Source organism: Nilaparvata lugens, chromosome 3, assembly GCF_014356525.2.
Source record: "Nilaparvata lugens isolate BPH chromosome 3, ASM1435652v1, whole genome shotgun sequence".
NCBI lineage: Eukaryota > Metazoa > Arthropoda > Insecta > Hemiptera > Delphacidae > Nilaparvata > Nilaparvata lugens.
In genome coordinates this window covers 4,685,479-4,701,225 of record NC_052506.1, presented here as the reverse complement: position 1 = coordinate 4,701,225, position 15,747 = coordinate 4,685,479, and the positions used below count along the sequence as shown (strand labels likewise).

Here is a 15,747-nt window from a genome sequence, read left to right as displayed (position 1 = left end):
TCTTCGTGTTCCTTCTTGAGATTCTACACCTTCCTTACACTCTTGTCTTTTAGCCCTTCTTCTTGACTTGTGTTTAATTCCAGTTTTTACCGAGTTTCATTTAAAATTATCTGCTTGTCTTGTATTGTCGTCTACAACAGTGCAACTGGATGTGAGTTTCTTAAAAAATTATCACACAGTTTATAAAATAGATAATTTCATTTGTGAAAAAATGAATAAATGATAAAATATATATGAGATTGATGGTTTCTTGATCCATTCCGAGCTGCTTTGTATTAACACACTTTTTTATGTATTTGAACACGACATGCAGTCGATTATTAAGTAAATAATTAAAAACTTTTACTTACTGACTGAAGCACTTTCGATCGTCTAGCGATCATTTTCAACAGTGTAGGCCAGATAGTAAGTAAAAGTTTTTAATATTATTTACTTAATAATCGACTGCATGTCGTGTTCAAATACATAAAAAGTGTGAAAATATATATATATATTTTGGCATTGTATTGCCTTGTGCTCTATTAATTCTGTACACTTAATACAATTTCCTTGGAACGTCATTTTTATAACAAAACTCCTTTGTGAAAAACAATAAACACTCACGTTTTCTAGTGTTCATTTCTCGTCCTAGTGTTGTGTGTTGGACTTCACTAAGAACTTAAAGATTCTCCTTTAGAACTACGGTACGTTTTTTAGTCTTCTTCTTTACTAGGTACTTCATAATCTATTTATTTCTATTTTTAGAACTATCCTTTTTAGTCTTCTGTATTTGACTTCACTACGAATTTTGTTTTCTCCTTGAAATTATTTTCTTGTACAGTATTGTACTCAATTCACAACTTCATTGAATTTCCTTTTAAATCATCTTCATGACTGTTTTGTGTGGAAGTTTTCATACTAACTTCTAGTGATCGGTGAAATTGAAATGAAATTAAATTTGCGTGTTGTAGTTATACTCTTATTGATTGAATTCCCTTTTGAATAATCTTTCTGCCTTGTTTATCTCTTTTCTGTATAGGGCTACTTGTGATAAAAATAGAAAGAGAAATAAAAATCTCAGTACCCTTTTTGAATTATCTAATCACAACATATGTTTCAACATTGATCAATGTTGACTGATCAATGTCCATTTCATAGCCCTATAAGGTACATCAAGCAAAGCCATCAATTCTGTGTTATTGGTTCGTTTACAGTCCCCGTATACAGTCTTTCCCTATCTTATGCACAGTGCGACTTATGCACTGTCGCGACTAAATGACATCTAAAGACTGAACCATTGCTTGGTTGATACTGCAACTCAGTGGAGTGATGAAGAGAAAGTTTTGGAATGCATAGGTGACTCATCCACTGACACCACCCCATTCAATAGTTTTGTGCAGTAAAAAACTGACACTGTTGTACTTTTTACAACAGCGCGACTGCCGGAAGGTTGATCTTCGGCACTTGGCCCAGATTTCATGAGTCCACAATAACAGAAAATAATGACTACCTACTATTGGAAGATTAGGCTACTCAAGTTCTTGGAATATAACACCTTGATCAGATTTCTCACGTTTCACAATATTTTTCCAAAAAAAAAGAAGCGGCCACTCTTTTGCAATGTCCAGATATCTTGACATATAATTGAGATTACTTACTTACCTACGAAACGCTACAGCCCTGCGTTGACTTTGGCCTCTTCAACAATTCGCCTCCATTCATCTCTCTGATTAGCCAGTCTCCTCCAATTCCTCACTCCTAGGCACGCTAGATCTTTTTCCACATCCTGCAGCCAGGAGATTTTCCTCGCTCCTTCCATTCTCCCAACAAGCATCTGCCTCTGCATCCTATATTGTTCTCCATTCTTTGCACATGACCCAGCCAGCTGATTCTTCTAGACTCTATGAATCGTACTATGTCATTTCCACGCAGAATATTACTTATCTCCGCATTGCTTCTGATTCTCCACTCTCCATTTCCGCATATATGGGACCATGAATTCTTTTCATTACTTTTCTTTCGAGAATCCGCAATGCGTTCATATTTTGGAATTTGATAACCCAAGTTTCACAGACGTATGTCACTACCGGTCTTATAAGTGTTTGATATAGTTTTACTTTCGTGCATCTTGATATTAGTCTAGACATCATTAAACTACTATTTGCGAAGTAAGCTCTGTTACCCTGATCAAATCTCTTTTCAATTTCCTGACTCAGGTTATAGCTTACATTCAGTTCAGTTCCAATATAATTGAGATTGATATTTAAAAATGAACCACGGCATCTACCAAGTGAGCTATTGATAGTTTGTTGACTCTAATACCTACCTATAGTGAGTTCCACGTTATAATGACAGTGTGTGATTTACTATGGTGTTGCTATCCTTGTCTATCGTTCAACAAAGCAGATGGCGTTATCTCTTTCACGCATTGCGATGTTGCCACATCGTTTATCAACAATGCAGAAATTCAACTAATTGACAAAATATTTAATCTCAATCATGAAAATTTATTATCACATCTTTAAAAAATATATCTACTTGACAAATAGAATATGATTAACAATTTTCAACAATAATTAACAGTTAAATTGATGAGATATACCAGTATCAGCTGTTTGGGTGGCAAGGCTGAGATCTGGCAACCCTTTCTCCTATCTTCCTACACTGCCATTATAACGTGGACCTCACTATAGCTAATAAATTCAGGGGTGCCCACCCCCCTTATTATCCCAAATACTAGCCGATCTACAAATAAGGCACCCTTATTGCAAAAATTGCTTTTCTCCCAAAAATTGTTTTTGAGCAAGAATTTCAAGGACACAGACTGTGCCTTTGCCTCATCCCTGTTGAATTAGTTATTTATTGACTAGATCAAAATAAAATGTTAAATTGATAATAGTGGCCTATTTCCTAGTAGCATGGAAAGCTGAAAATGAAAGTTTCAATTCATTTGCAGAGAAATAATCATTTTGATGAAAATTTCAAAAATGCTGCTGTAAATTTTATCTAATCCATCACATTATTTATTAGGAAAATAGTTTCTTGATTTGATAATTTGAAATTTGTTCTAAACATGTTCTATTTGAAATGATAATATCGGGGACCAAGCTTCGCTCTGGAGTACAAAAGCATAAAAAAATTATTACGAAAGAAGAAGAAGAAATTATAATAACATTCATATTGAAATGTTCTATCTAATAACAGTATATTGAGATTAATTCCTGGAGTAATGCAAAAATTTCCCTCACAAAGGCTCAGTTGCACAAAAGCCGGTTGAATTTTTAATCCTGATTAACTTCACGTGAACCAAATCAGAGAAGACCATTTCAAAAAGATGGATCTACTGGAATTATTCAGGATTGAAAATAACCCGTCTTTGCAACCGGCACTAAGTACCTGACTGAATAATTACAAAAGATCAACAGCTAAGTCATAATTTTGACACAGTCTCACACACATGAACTCGCTCACTCACTTCCATCACCAACAAACGACGAAATAATTATTATCAGCTGTTTTTCCAAGGATGAATAATAATTATCTTTTTAATGTCCTTCAGCGAGTTTTCCCAGGGATGGGACCTAGTGCAATCGAATCTTAATATTATAAACCTACTATGTTCTGAATTTCGTGAGAATCGTTAGAGCCGTTTTCGAGATCCGGTGAAATACAAACATATGAACATCTAAACATCTAAACATATAAACAGAAGCTGCTCGTTTAATAGTATAGGATTACACATTGACTGCAGTGATATCATTGACCTTGAAAATTATAAGTTAGTTTTCTCAACAAAACTTTTTGCAAAGAAACTATTTCGGCTTTCCATTGAAAATTAATTGAACATTATTTGAAGTTGGAAATCTGCCTGCAACAATGAAGAAAAAGAACTAGAAACAAAGTTGCTAATGTGTGATCATGAACATTTCTGGAAGTTTGCCAGATAGATGCTTACTTTTAAATAGTACGCAAATTGGAGCATAAGTTACTCAAGTCACATTATAAAAGCCAAATGATACATCCAGGAACTTTATGGAAAAATTATGTATTTATCGAATCGACTGAATACACACGTGAATGCATAAATTATGAAGAGCGAATATAATTATTACCGGTAATCGCTTGATAAATTGAATGAAATAAAAAAGTTCAAGAAGTTTTTTCTCAATTCAAACTGCTAGGAGATGTAGCTTCTCCTGCATCATCATGTCTTCTTCTTCTTCTTCTTCTTCTTCTTCTTCCTCCACCACTTCTTCTCCTTTTTCCTCTCCATCTTCTCCCTCCTCTTCTTCTTCTTCTTCTTCTTCCTCCTTCACCACTTCTTCTCCTTCTTCCTCTTTTTCCTCTTTTTCTTCTTCTTTTCTCCTTCTTTTCTCCTCTTCTTCTTCTTCTTCTTCTTCTTCTTCTTCTTCTTCTTCTTCATCTCCTTCATCATCTTCTTCTTCTTCTTTTCCCTCCACCACTTCTTCTCCTTCTTCCTCTCCTTCTTCTCACTCCTCTTCTTTTTCCTCTTTTTCTTCTTCTTTTCTCCTCCTCGTCATCCTCTTCTTCTTCTTCTTCCTCTTCTCCTTCTTCCTCTCCTTCATCATCTTCTTCTTCTTCTTCTTTTCCCTCCACCACTTCTTCTCCTTCTTCCTCTCCTTCTTCTCATTCCTCTTCTTTTTCCTCTTTTTCTTCTTCTTTTCTCCTCCTCGTCATCCTCTTCTTCTTCTTCTTCCTCTTCTCCTTCTTCCTCTCCTTCATCATCTTCTTCTTCTTCTTTTCCCTCCACCACTTCTTCTCCTTCTTCCTCTCCCTCTTCTCCCTCCTCTTCTTCTTCTTCTTTCTTCTTCTTCTTCTTCTTCTTCTTCTTCTTCTTCTTCTTCTTCTTCTTCATCATGTCTACTTTTCCTTCTGGTCCTACTTCTTCATTATGTCCTCTTCATCTTATACTCTTCTTCGATCATCATGCATTTTTCTTCTTCTTCCTCCTTTCCTTCTTCTCTTCTTTCTCTCCCGCTCCTTATTCTTCTTGATCGGCATCATGTATTCTTCTTCATCAACATCATGTCTTCTTATCCTTCTTCTTCATCATGTCTCCTTTTCCTTGTGGTCCTACTTCTTCATTATGTCCTCCTCATCTTATACTGTTCTTCTTCATCATGCTTTTTTCATCCTCTTATTCCTCCTTTCCTTCTGCTCTTCTTTCTGTCTCGCTCCTTATTCTTCTAGTTGTATCATCATGTTGTATTCTTCTCCTTCTTCTGTACCATGCGTTCTTCTTCTATTTCTTCCTCTTCTTCTTCTTTTTCCCCCATCAAAAATCTCAACAATATTTTTCTAAATTTAAAATTTGCATCTCATATTTATTTTTGGACGAAAGTTGAGCTTGAACTTCTTACAGAAGAAACATATCCTATTTTTTGGACATGTAATCAAAATTTGGGAATGGAATAGTTTTGGGCCAAGCCTGTTGTTCCTTCCCAATCATATTTATATGATTTGTTATTGTATCCACGTATAAATAAATAAATAAATAAATATTCTTCTAAATTTATTCTTTTATAAAACATGTCAAATCCTATCAATACCTATTCTTCTAAATTTATTATTTTATGTAGCTTCTTCACCGTTTGAATTATGAATTTTGATTTAATGTTGGTTGAAGATGGAGTCCACGACGGAAACATACCCAGCTGCGGCAGCATCGTCGTCATCGATGTCCGTGTTCCTGATGCTGGTTGGCTGCGTGGCGACGCTCTGGTACGTCTACTTCCGGATGTCGCGGCGTCGCCTCTACGAGTGCGCCGCCACACTGCCGGGTCCTGAGGGGCTGCCGATCATCGGAAGTGCCCTCGAGCTCATGGGTGGACCTGAAGGTATGTTATCACACCTTCAAATTCAAATTCAAATTTATTCCACAAAAACGTACACAATACAAAATCAAAATACAAGTTCTCAAAAGCAAAATAACATAGTTATTAATATACTTTTCCTCCACCTACTGTCTAAAGTACTTACTTCACTCCCTGAAACATGATACTAAAGTGTCACTTTTTCGCTCTCGGTAGTAAAAAACAGAAAAACTCCCTAGGGAGTAAAAGTGACTCCATTTAAATAACATGGGGAGCATCTCTATTTTGAAACTTACATTGTAATAGGTTAGAAGGTCTAAGCTCAGATGAGAAAGCATAATAGAGGTGTGTGTCATTGAGTTATTTAAGAAATTTGATTAACTCATGAAATATATGTTTGTATGATAATTATTATATTCTTAATATTAGTAGACAATAAAAATTTATACAATTTTTAAAATATTTTATTCTATTCAAAATACCAGCCAACAAATATTTTTGATCTGCAATTCAAATCTGAACCGCGTGATCTGGAGTCAGCCATTTTTGGTAGCTGCTCAGCTGATATAATTGTTACAACTTTTGCCAATAGATAGCGCAATCAGCAGTGCCAATGAGACGACCGGTTTTTAGGTTTTAGATTTAGGTTATGTTGTTAGGAATCATTGTCACCAATACGTAAGTTATTAGAATGATTTTATTTGCAGTTTCTATAAAAAAATGTAGATGGAGGAAAAATGTTGTGAACATCACAAGCGAAAAATACTTTTTCTCCCTCAGGAAAATCGCTGCCCTCGGCTTCGCCTTGGGCTTCAAACTTTTTCCCACAGGGAGAAAAAGTCGTACTTTTCACTCTAGATATACAAATAACTATATTACACTGTATTATTTATTTTACATAGTGGATTTCTACTGGCAAAAGTATAACTTGTCCGCCAGTAGGAGTAGCAATAATTACATTATAACAAAAGTAAAAGAAAATACTTTACAGAACTCAAGAATTTAGATCATAATTCCAAAAATAAGAGGTCGAACTATTAGGGGAAAATATCTAGCCTATATTACGTTGATATTAAAGTAATAAGATTTTAATGATCCAGTTTTTAACGGTTGGTGGGATATATTTAATCAATTTTTGATTGGTGAGATCATTTGGGATATTATTTATAATAAACACAACCTTAACCACAGTGCAACTCCCACGATTTAATTTATGCTCCTACAGTAGGTGATTCAAAAACACCGGTACAATGAAGATTCCTTGTGCGCCAGTGTGAGTAGTGAAATCAGCTTGGAATAATCAATTTCATATTATAAATGTCATGTTTGAACTCTACATACGCTAAATTCAAGTTATTATAAATACTTAAGGCTGTGGGCTAAAAATAAACTTTCTACTGGTGATATTTTCCAATGTTTTTCGATTTGTATTTCATCAAGCTATCAGAATGAAAAAGTTTTCTCAGGAAAACATTTTTTTCCTATCCTTACTTTTTGAGATATGAGCGCCTAAAGTTTAAATTTTTGGGACAGAACATTTCAAATTCGGTAAGAGATAACTCCATGAAATTGAGAGGATGAATTCTTCATGGTATTTTTGATCGAATAAAACAAAAATTTTCTGAAAATATCATTTTTTGAGATAGTTAATTTACTAAAAATAGCTTTTAGTTGAGTTGTTTTTGGTCATTTTTGGTAAATTGAATAACCTCATCAAAAACTGATATTTTCAAAAGATTATTGTTTTATTCAATCAATAATATCGTGATTGAATACAATGAAAACTTTCTAAAAATATCATTTTTTGAGAAAGTTATTCAATTTACCAAAAATGACTCAACAAAAAGATATTTTTAGTAAATTGAATAACTTCCTCAAAAATATATATTTTCAGAATTTTTTTGTTTTATTCATTCAATAATACTTTGAAGAATTTATCCTCCAAATTTCATGCTTCATGGAGCTATATTCTCTTACCGAATCGGAGAACCAGACATAACAGCGAAATCGATGAGGCTATAGGGGAAGGAAATATTGTAAGATTTATTACGCAAAAATGTTCCAATTAATGGTGATTTGAGTGTCATATTTTTGCTTTTTATTCTGTTTGTAACCATCAAAATTCTTAGTTTTCGTTGTTTTTTTATTGAAAATGGACTAAATTTTAGAAAAGTGAAACCATAACCCTATCTCGGACTTTCAAAATGTTATCTAAATTTGGGAGAAAAATGGTACAAGGAGTATCCTTAGTTTTTCTCTCCCAATCAGTGCAACTTTGTAAAAATTATAAATAAATAAATATATTAAGGAAAGAAGGATGGAATGGCTTGGACATGTGGTGAGAATGAATATATGGAAAGGACATAACTTCGACTGCTGGATGGACGAATGATGCGGACGAGAAAGAGAGGAAGACCTAGAACGAGATGGATAAATGATGTGATAGGTGATCTGCGTGTGCTGGGCGTATCCAACAACTGGCGGCAAAGATCCCAGAGAAGAGACGATTGGAGGCATTGTGTTGAGGAGGCCAAGGTCTTCCCAGGACTTTAGAGCCAACTAGTGTAAAGTACCAGTAAAGTATCTCTTACCGAATTTGAAATGTTCTGTCCCAAAAATTTGAACTTTAGGCGCTCATATCTCAAAAAATAATAATCGGAAAAAATGTTTTCCTGAGAAAACTTTTTTATTTTGATAGCTTGATGAAATACAAATTGAAAAATATCACCAGTAGAAAGTTTATTTTCAGCCTTAAGTAATATAATAACTTGAATTTAGCGTATGTAAGTGCTAAATCATGACATTTATATAATATGAAATTTATTATTATATATAAGAATCAACGATTGGAAATAATTCAAGTTCAGTCATGCATCTATGGCTCTTTTTCTGTGTTTATTACTTCGGAAACCATTGAGTGAGAATTCACTTTCTAGTACCATTTATATTATGAATATTATATTTATGAATTATGAAACTGTTTCCATTTATGAAACTGTTCTTATTTATAAAACTGTTTTTATATTTATGAAACTGTGAGTTAGTTTATTTATGAAGAAATATTAGTTTGTTTATGAGGCTCTAGGAGACGTATAGCTTCACAGAGCTGAGTGGATCGATAGTAGGCTAATGATACCAAAGCTGATGAGTGAGTCTGCGAAGGTAGCCTACCGGTGTGTAATCACTCATCAACCACAGTGTAACTCTTAGTTTATTTTCGAAGAAATATTAGTTTTCTAAAGGCTCTAAAGACGTATAGCGTCGCAGAGCTGATGAATAGATTGATAATAACGATCTGAAGCTTATGGGTTGTCCAGGTGCGCCAGAGAAACTCACTTATTTGAAAAAAAATCCTGTACGTTGAATTGGTCGTGTAGAGGGGCAGGAGGGGGCGCATCTGGAGGGGAAGTTCTCAAATTTATCCTCCCTCAAGTAAATTAGCCATCATGCTCTGGTCCAGAGAGCAGCAGGCCTTCGCAGATGAGAGCTTCTTTTCTAATGGTCGATCACCTTCCGCGCTCGATTTGAAATTCCTCCCCACAGACTCGTTCCTGGCCATAATTAGATTCTGTCGTGGGTCAACTCATTTTAGGAGTGTGGAAGTGTCGCTAAACCCAGAAATGTAGTTTGTTAGAAGAACCATGAGTATAGATTAGAAGTTATACCGGTATATATATTTTTTTTTCAAATTATTACATACAAAAATAACTAGTAGTTCTGTGAACAGTAGACCTCACGAAGTATTCTCATCCACAAGTACCTGATTGAAACTATAGACCTTATGGAAATACAGCAATAGACTGGCTTCTCCACACATCTGTGTAATCACTTGTCAGCTGATTCATGATGAATAATTCTATAGTCTGATTTTTACTCTAATATTGGCGTATGAAGGTAGTTCCTTTTTCCTTTTATATTATCCTTGAAATGCAAAATTTCCAAAAACCTTGTATATACGTCGACGGGCAATTAAAATTACTATGGATGAGTAATACCTTCTAATATCGGGGCACCGAGCTTCGCTCGTTATTTTTATCTATTGATAAACAGACCCCAATTATTCTCTAAAATGATCGTGTTTATATTTCACAGCTGGCTATACGTCATCTTATGAAATTCGGGGTTATGTGATTTTTCACATACTCATTTTTTTACAATCCACAGCTGTTTCAGCCAAGGATGAATTATCCTTTTAATGTCGTTCAGCGAGTCTTCTCAAGGATGAGACCTAGTGCAATCGAATTTTTATATCATAAACCTACTATGTTCCAAATATCGTGAAAATCGTTAGAGCCGTTTTCGAGATCCGGTGAAATACAAACATATAAACATCTAAACATATAAACAGAAATTGCTCGTTTAATAGTATAGGATTCCATCTGAAGTTTATAAGAATAAAGTACCTATTCCAGAAATAAAATAACCAGATATAAAAATAACCAGATATAAAAACAACCAGATATAAAAATAACCAGATATATAAATACAGAAATTGCTCGCTTAATATAATAGGATATATATTTTTTTCAAATATTATTACATTCAAATAAAAACGGACTGAAAAAAAATAAATGCATAAAATTTCTCGGGCAATCTTTCCAAAGCTAGGTGAATAATGAACAGAAAACAGGTTGATAGTTTGACCAGAGACTACTGGTTTTCAGTGGTTTTGGGCTAGAGACTACTGGTTTTGGGCTACTGCAACAAGTTGCCTTAGCTTAGATACTGGACTATTCAGAGTTGTTTTTCACCAAATAAATAGCCAACTCCTAGGCGCAACGTGACATGACGTGAGTCTGATAAGTTAATAGCTTAGTATCGTACGATCATACAAGCGCTATCTTTCTCAATGGTTTGACAATCAAAATAATTAATTCGCGAGAGGAAATAATTTGCAAATCACGACAAAATAACAATCATCAACTCAATCTAAAGAAATTATCAAAATTGGAGAATCAACTCACAAGACTTCAGCAATTCTCCAGAGAAAAGTCACCTGATTACCCTCATCAACAATTGCTGCACGTAGAGTGTTTTTTCTTGCAGTTGAAACGTGTTATTACAAGTTGCATAATACACACTGCTATGCGACAATAATAGACTAATAACGCCAATACGACGTCAGCCATGATATTGGAAAGACTCAGAACAATGTTTTTGATACTATCAATAATGTTGCTTTCTGCAAATCAATTAAAAGTCCAGAATTGTACGTGCAATTCTATGTCTAATTACATATTGTATGACTAATTTGACCGTTAATCTATAATTATTATTAATAATTGGGAATTTGGCTAATCATCCCAGGAACACTGGGAGGAAGAAAATTCATAAATATGAAAAATATATATTACGGTATTAATTATATACATTTAATTATTATTACACTTTTACTGTAATCAGCTGTGCTGAATAGTAGTTGTGTTTTTTCTGGCTCTAAATTTTCTAAAATTACTCAAAAATGTTCCAATTAATGGTGATTTGAGTGTGATATTTTTGTTTTTTATTATGTTTTTAACCGTCAGAATTTAAAAATCTTAGTTTTTGAGTGAAAATGGACTAAATTTTAGTAAAGTGAAATCATAACCCTATTTTGGACTTTTAAAATGTTACCGTACCTAGTATCTAAATTTGCGGGAGAAATAGTACAAGGAGTATCCTTAGTTTTTCTCTCCCAATCAGTGTTTCTTTGTAAAAAATATAAATAAATAAATAAATAATTATTGAGAATTTGGATAATTAGCGTATCCTAAGAAAACTGGAAGAAAATTCAGAAATACGAAAAATATCTATTATTAATTATTGATAATTGAGAATTTGGATAATTATCCTAAGAAAACTGGAAGAGAAAAATTCAGAAATGCAAAAAATATCTATTATTAATTATTGATAATTGAGAATTTGGATAATTATCCTAAGAAAACTGGAAGGAAGAAAATTCAGAAATACGAAAAATGTACGGATAAAATAGAAAAAGAAGATTTTATTAAGTTGCCGTCTAGCTTCCATTTCTTACTGGCTACTGGTACCAGTATTAGTAAAGAAAGAAATATACTTCTAAAAATAAATGGAAAATAACATAAAGAAAGAAAAAAGTTGTTGAGAAGAGGAAGAAAAAACAATATAATAGCAGAAAATGAAGGAAAATGATTAGATGAAAAGAGAGAATAAATTAAGATGAGTAGGTAGGTCCACGGTATTTAGATGGAAAATACCGGTACTATATTATCTTAAAAATACTATACTGAAAATACTAAATACTATGAATAAAAATACGATATATATCTTCTTCTATATACCGTGAGTTTAAAGGCCTATAGGCCTACCTATCTTAAGAAGAAGATTACCGTATTTACTTTGAAGAACTCCAGTAGTATAAAAAGCAAATTTTAGAAGCTCAAATTCTAGTCACATCCTAATAAAAGAATAAAATAATCCTTTTTTGCAGAATAGAGGAAAAATTCGAATATTTTTGAACCATTACAGTTATTGGATTACAGAAATTAATTCGTTGTATTACAGGGATTCGATAAAATTGAAGATTATGTAATTTTATAATTATAAAATTATTATGAAGATCCAAGAACTCACCTTATTATAATTTATAGTATCATGTGTCATAATACTTTCAACCTGTCCAACAGTTATTTATCTGTTTTGTAAAGCTGTGTTTACACCAATGTTATTAGGTAGGTAACAAAATGTTGATAACTTAATCCTTATAGCTTCTATTAGATTGAACGAAACTTGACAAACACATATGTTGATCATGTGTATGATAGATAAGACATGTTCAATCTAAAATAATCTATAAGGATTGAGTTATTAACAATTTGTTAATAACTTTGGTGTAAACGCAGCTCATTAATAAATTTTTGTATTTTTCCAAATGATTTCAATATAGCTCATAGCTTTTTATTGTCTTATTATTGTGTCTTGGAAGCTCAATCACCAAACTTCAATTTTTATATTCCTGGAAATAAATTTGAAAACTATACAAGAAGGAATAAAAATAGGTAGCCCAATTCATAAAACTATAAGTGCACTTGGGAAGCTCTATAGTCATCAGCCAATAGATGAAGTTTGATAGAAAAATTGTAGTTTTTATTCTAAATAGATCTATTATTTATAGGTTTATAAAAATACTTTGGGAGAGTTTCCATTTGGAATTAGTTCAAAACTAGACTACCTATAGCTTCCACACTCACCTAACGCATGAAATATATTTTTTTTGCTGAGGGTGATGCCCACATTAGCTCTAGGCTTGTGCGTGGGTAATAAGGAGGATGATGATGAGAGATGAATTTGTTAAATTCATAATTTGAAATGATAATATTTACAATTTAGAAATTTATAAGTTTTTTCAATTTATTTTAATAGTTTATGCCTACATGAGCTCTAGGCGGATGATGATGAGAGATAAATTTGTTAAATTCATAATTTGAAATGATAATATTTACAATTATTTAGAAATTTATACTTCAATTTATTTTAATAGTTTATTTCTAATTATTGTGTTTTGTTGCAGTTATTTTCAAGTCCATCTACGGAAAGAGTTTTGAATACGATGGTGGAGTAGTGAAGATGTGGGTCGGCCCCAGACTTCTAGTCTTCCTTTTCGATCCTAGAGACGTAGAGGTGAGTTTTCAATTTTTAAAATGATTACCGGTACTCAATTTTTGTAGTTTTTTGAAACTGAGTTACATAGCCCAACTTCTATTCAATCCATTTCATTTTTTATTCTAAAGATCACTCAATTTTTGTAGTTTTTCGAAACTGAGTTACATAGCCTAACTTCTATTCAATCCATTTTATTTTTTATTCTAGAGATTGCTCTATTTTTTACTTTTTCGAAACTGAGTTACATATTCAATAATTTTTATTCAAGTGATTTTATTTGAAAGCTCTTATACAATCCATAAGTTTTGGATCGTTACGTTAGTAAAAATTTGATTCTACAAGAGACCTATAGTTTAGAACTCCTAAGCAATTTCTATAGTAGTTTTTAAGAACACAATAATTACGTACACTAACTTTGGAGACCTTGTTCGATCCATAAATTTTGGATCACTGGTATCCAAAATTAGATATTTCATGAAACATAATTAAAGATGTGTGTAGGCCTATATATTTTCAATGCCTATAAATGACTGTAATCTTTTTACAGTGTTTCTAAGAGAATTATGTTGATCTGTTCTTAACCTTTTTCAATGTCTGAAGTTGATGACTTCACATGGAGTATTCCAAGATGAATTAAAGCCTACATGCATTATTAGTCGTCTAAGTCCTTTATTTCATAAATATTATTCTATCAATAGATTAATACAATTTTTGATATTAATTTGAGGATCGATAGCTCAGTAGCCTATTAATTTGAAGATAGCATCTTGCAAGGTTGCATCTTGAAGGAGAAAATTATTCACAGTAGAAAATCATTTTTAAGAGAAAGATTCAATCAATTTTGGAGTTGAAGTTTAGAATTCTACAATTATTCACAAATTTGTTCCAATCTTCACTGATAATAAGTAAAAAATTCAAAAGCAATTGATGGATCTTGAAATTTTTTTGAGGCTAGTGTTTCTGCCAATATAAGGATTTAAGAAGGTACCGGTACCTATTATAGGAATATTTATTCCAAAAATGCGCAATACCGTACAAACTTCAATTAAATTTCTTTATAACATTTATTCATTTTTATTTGAGATTTCATTCAGTTTTTGAAACCTTACTAGATTTCATTACTCATTCGTCTTTTCTTTATGTTTTTATTGTAATAAAATCAGTTCCATAAAATAATATACTCAAGTATTATAGTGCTTCGCTATCTTCAACAGATGTAGGCAACAGATGTAGCTGTATCCTCAACTAAAAGTTAGTTTTGGTTATTTTTAGTAAATTGAATAGGTAACTATCTTGAAAATTGATATTTTCAGAAAATTTTTGTTTTACTAGATCAACAATACCATGAAGAATATATCCTCTAAATCTCATGGATTTATCTCTTACCGAATTTGAAATGTTCTGTCCCAAAAATTCAAACTTTAGGCGCTCATATCTCAAAAAGTAATGATCAGAAAAAATGTTTTCCTGAGAAAACTTTTTCATTTTGATAGCTTGATGATATACAAGTCAGAAAACTTTGAAAAATATCAAGAGTATAAAGCTTATTTTTAGTCTTTGCACAGCCTTATTATGATAACGTACCGTATAGCCTTTTCTCTCCATACACTAGAGCTAAAAAGACAAACACCTTGAAGGTGAAAACTCACAGATTGGAAATGATGTTTTCAATAATGCTATCACCTTGATGTTGAAAAATACCATCGTAAAATATATTATTAAAAATATGGTACAAAATTATCAATATTTTTTTGCAATTGTGAAGGAAGAGTTTTGTTTGGATTCGTATTTGGAAATTGATCAATCTAATAAATTCAAAATTGTAGTAGATACATTTTTTGGACTCAAAATTGTGTACGAATTATCATTCAAGTTACGTAAGTAGCATAACCTTTAGACTGTGTATTCCAAATTAAGGTTTGAAGCAGTTTTGGGCAAATGCCTGTTGTTTTTACCTGAATTGTATTTGCATATGAATAAATAAATAAATATCAATCAATGTTATCAACGATGAAAAACCTTCATTCCACAAATAGTAGTATGTCCTTCAAAATTTTCCAACTTCAAATTTGCTTGAAAAAGTTAGTTGATAGCCTAGTTTATTTCTTTCACATATTGCTCAGCTCCTTTAATTAAATTACTTGCAGTAAATGTGTAGCTCCATAAACCGATTTTATGCGATTAAATTAGTCGTTTATGGAAGTATGACATAAGTTGGATTGATTAGGTTCGACGCACCTAGGCTATTCGGTTTTCCACTCAATTCAAGGTACCTATTGACAATAATTGTCATGCTAAACTTTTATCAATTTGA

At 32.5% G+C, this 15,747-nt stretch overlaps 1 protein-coding gene across 1 annotated transcript in view; it reads left to right on the top strand.

Moving 5' to 3' along the window:
* The first annotated feature begins 5,626 nt into the window (after positions 1–5,626).
* The window catches only part of LOC111062226 (cytochrome P450 4g15-like), a 35,832-nt gene continuing 25,711 nt past the window's right edge, over positions 5,627–15,747 (top strand). Inside the window, 2 exon segments of the mRNA XM_039422649.1 lie at positions 5,627–5,837; positions 13,342–13,451. Coding sequence (XP_039278583.1) covers positions 5,627–5,837; positions 13,342–13,451 — 321 coding nt within the window.